This window comes from Calidris pugnax, unplaced genomic scaffold (assembly GCF_001431845.1).
Source record: "Calidris pugnax isolate Ruff unplaced genomic scaffold, ASM143184v1 scaffold105, whole genome shotgun sequence".
NCBI lineage: Eukaryota > Metazoa > Chordata > Aves > Charadriiformes > Scolopacidae > Calidris > Calidris pugnax.
Window position 1 is genome coordinate 1,412,603 of NW_015090857.1, and position 913 is coordinate 1,413,515.

Below are 913 nucleotides of genomic sequence, written 5' to 3' on the forward strand. Positions count from 1 at the left end.
CCCCCCTCAGTGCCGAGCCCCTCAGCGCCGAGCCGCGGTCCCCTCAGGGCAGAGCCCCGGTCCCCACCTCAGCGTCAAGCCCCTCAGCGCCGAGCCGCGGTCCCCTCAGGGTAAAGCCGCGGTCCTTTCAGCGCCGGGCCCCGCTCCCCTCAGCACCGAGCCGCGGTCCCCTCAGGGCAGAGCCCCTCAGCGCCGAGCTCCGGTCCCTTCACCGCCGGGCCCCTCAGAGTCGAGCCACGATCCCTTCAGCGCCGGGCCCCGCTTCCCTCAGCACCGAGCCGCACTCCCCTCAGCGCCGGGCTCCTCAGCGCCAAACCCCAGTCCCCTCAGCGCCAGGCCCCTCAGCGTGGAGCCGGGTCCCCCTCCCCTCCACCCGGCCCCGCCGCCGCCGCCCCCTCCGGCGTCCCACCTGAGCTCCAGCTGATCCAGGTTCTCGAGGAGGCGGCTGGAGCGGTCCGCCATGGATGTGGAGCGGTAAAAGCGGCCTCGGAGCTGCCCGCCGGATTGCTGCTGCTGCTGCTGCGCCGCCGCCTCACTGGCCTTGGCGCTGATCTTGGCCTGGGCCATAGCACCCGCCCGCTTGCCGGCGGCGGATCCTCGCTGCGGCTGCGGCCGCTCCCCTTTCCCGCGTCCCGCAGGCGGCGGCCGAATGCCGGGCACCTCGCTCATGGCCAAAGAAGGAGGCCCGCCCCCACGTCGGCCCTGCGGACACCCCGCCTTCCTCCGCCGCCAACCCCCGGGGTAAGGGAAGGGGCGGTGGTGTGTGGGGGGGTGGTGGGTGACACCCCGGGGGGGGATTAAACCCCCAGGGGACAAGCGTTTCTTGGTTGATAGGGTCACCTCGGGGTCTCTCCGTGCCCTGGAAAGCTCTTGGAAGCAGTTTTCATGGCCCTTCCAAGTTTCTAAATGGGAA

At 72.0% G+C, this 913-nt stretch overlaps 1 protein-coding gene across 1 annotated transcript in view; it reads right to left on the reverse strand.

Moving 5' to 3' along the window:
• Positions 1-685, reverse strand: part of BAG2 (BCL2 associated athanogene 2) — a 10,685-nt gene extending 10,000 nt beyond the window's left edge. Inside the window, exon 1 of the mRNA XM_014943949.1 lies at positions 410-685. Coding sequence (XP_014799435.1) covers positions 410-669 — 260 coding nt within the window. The 5' untranslated portion in view covers positions 670-685. The remainder of the gene's footprint in view (positions 1-409) is intronic.
• Between the last annotated feature and the right edge of the window lie 228 nt (positions 686-913).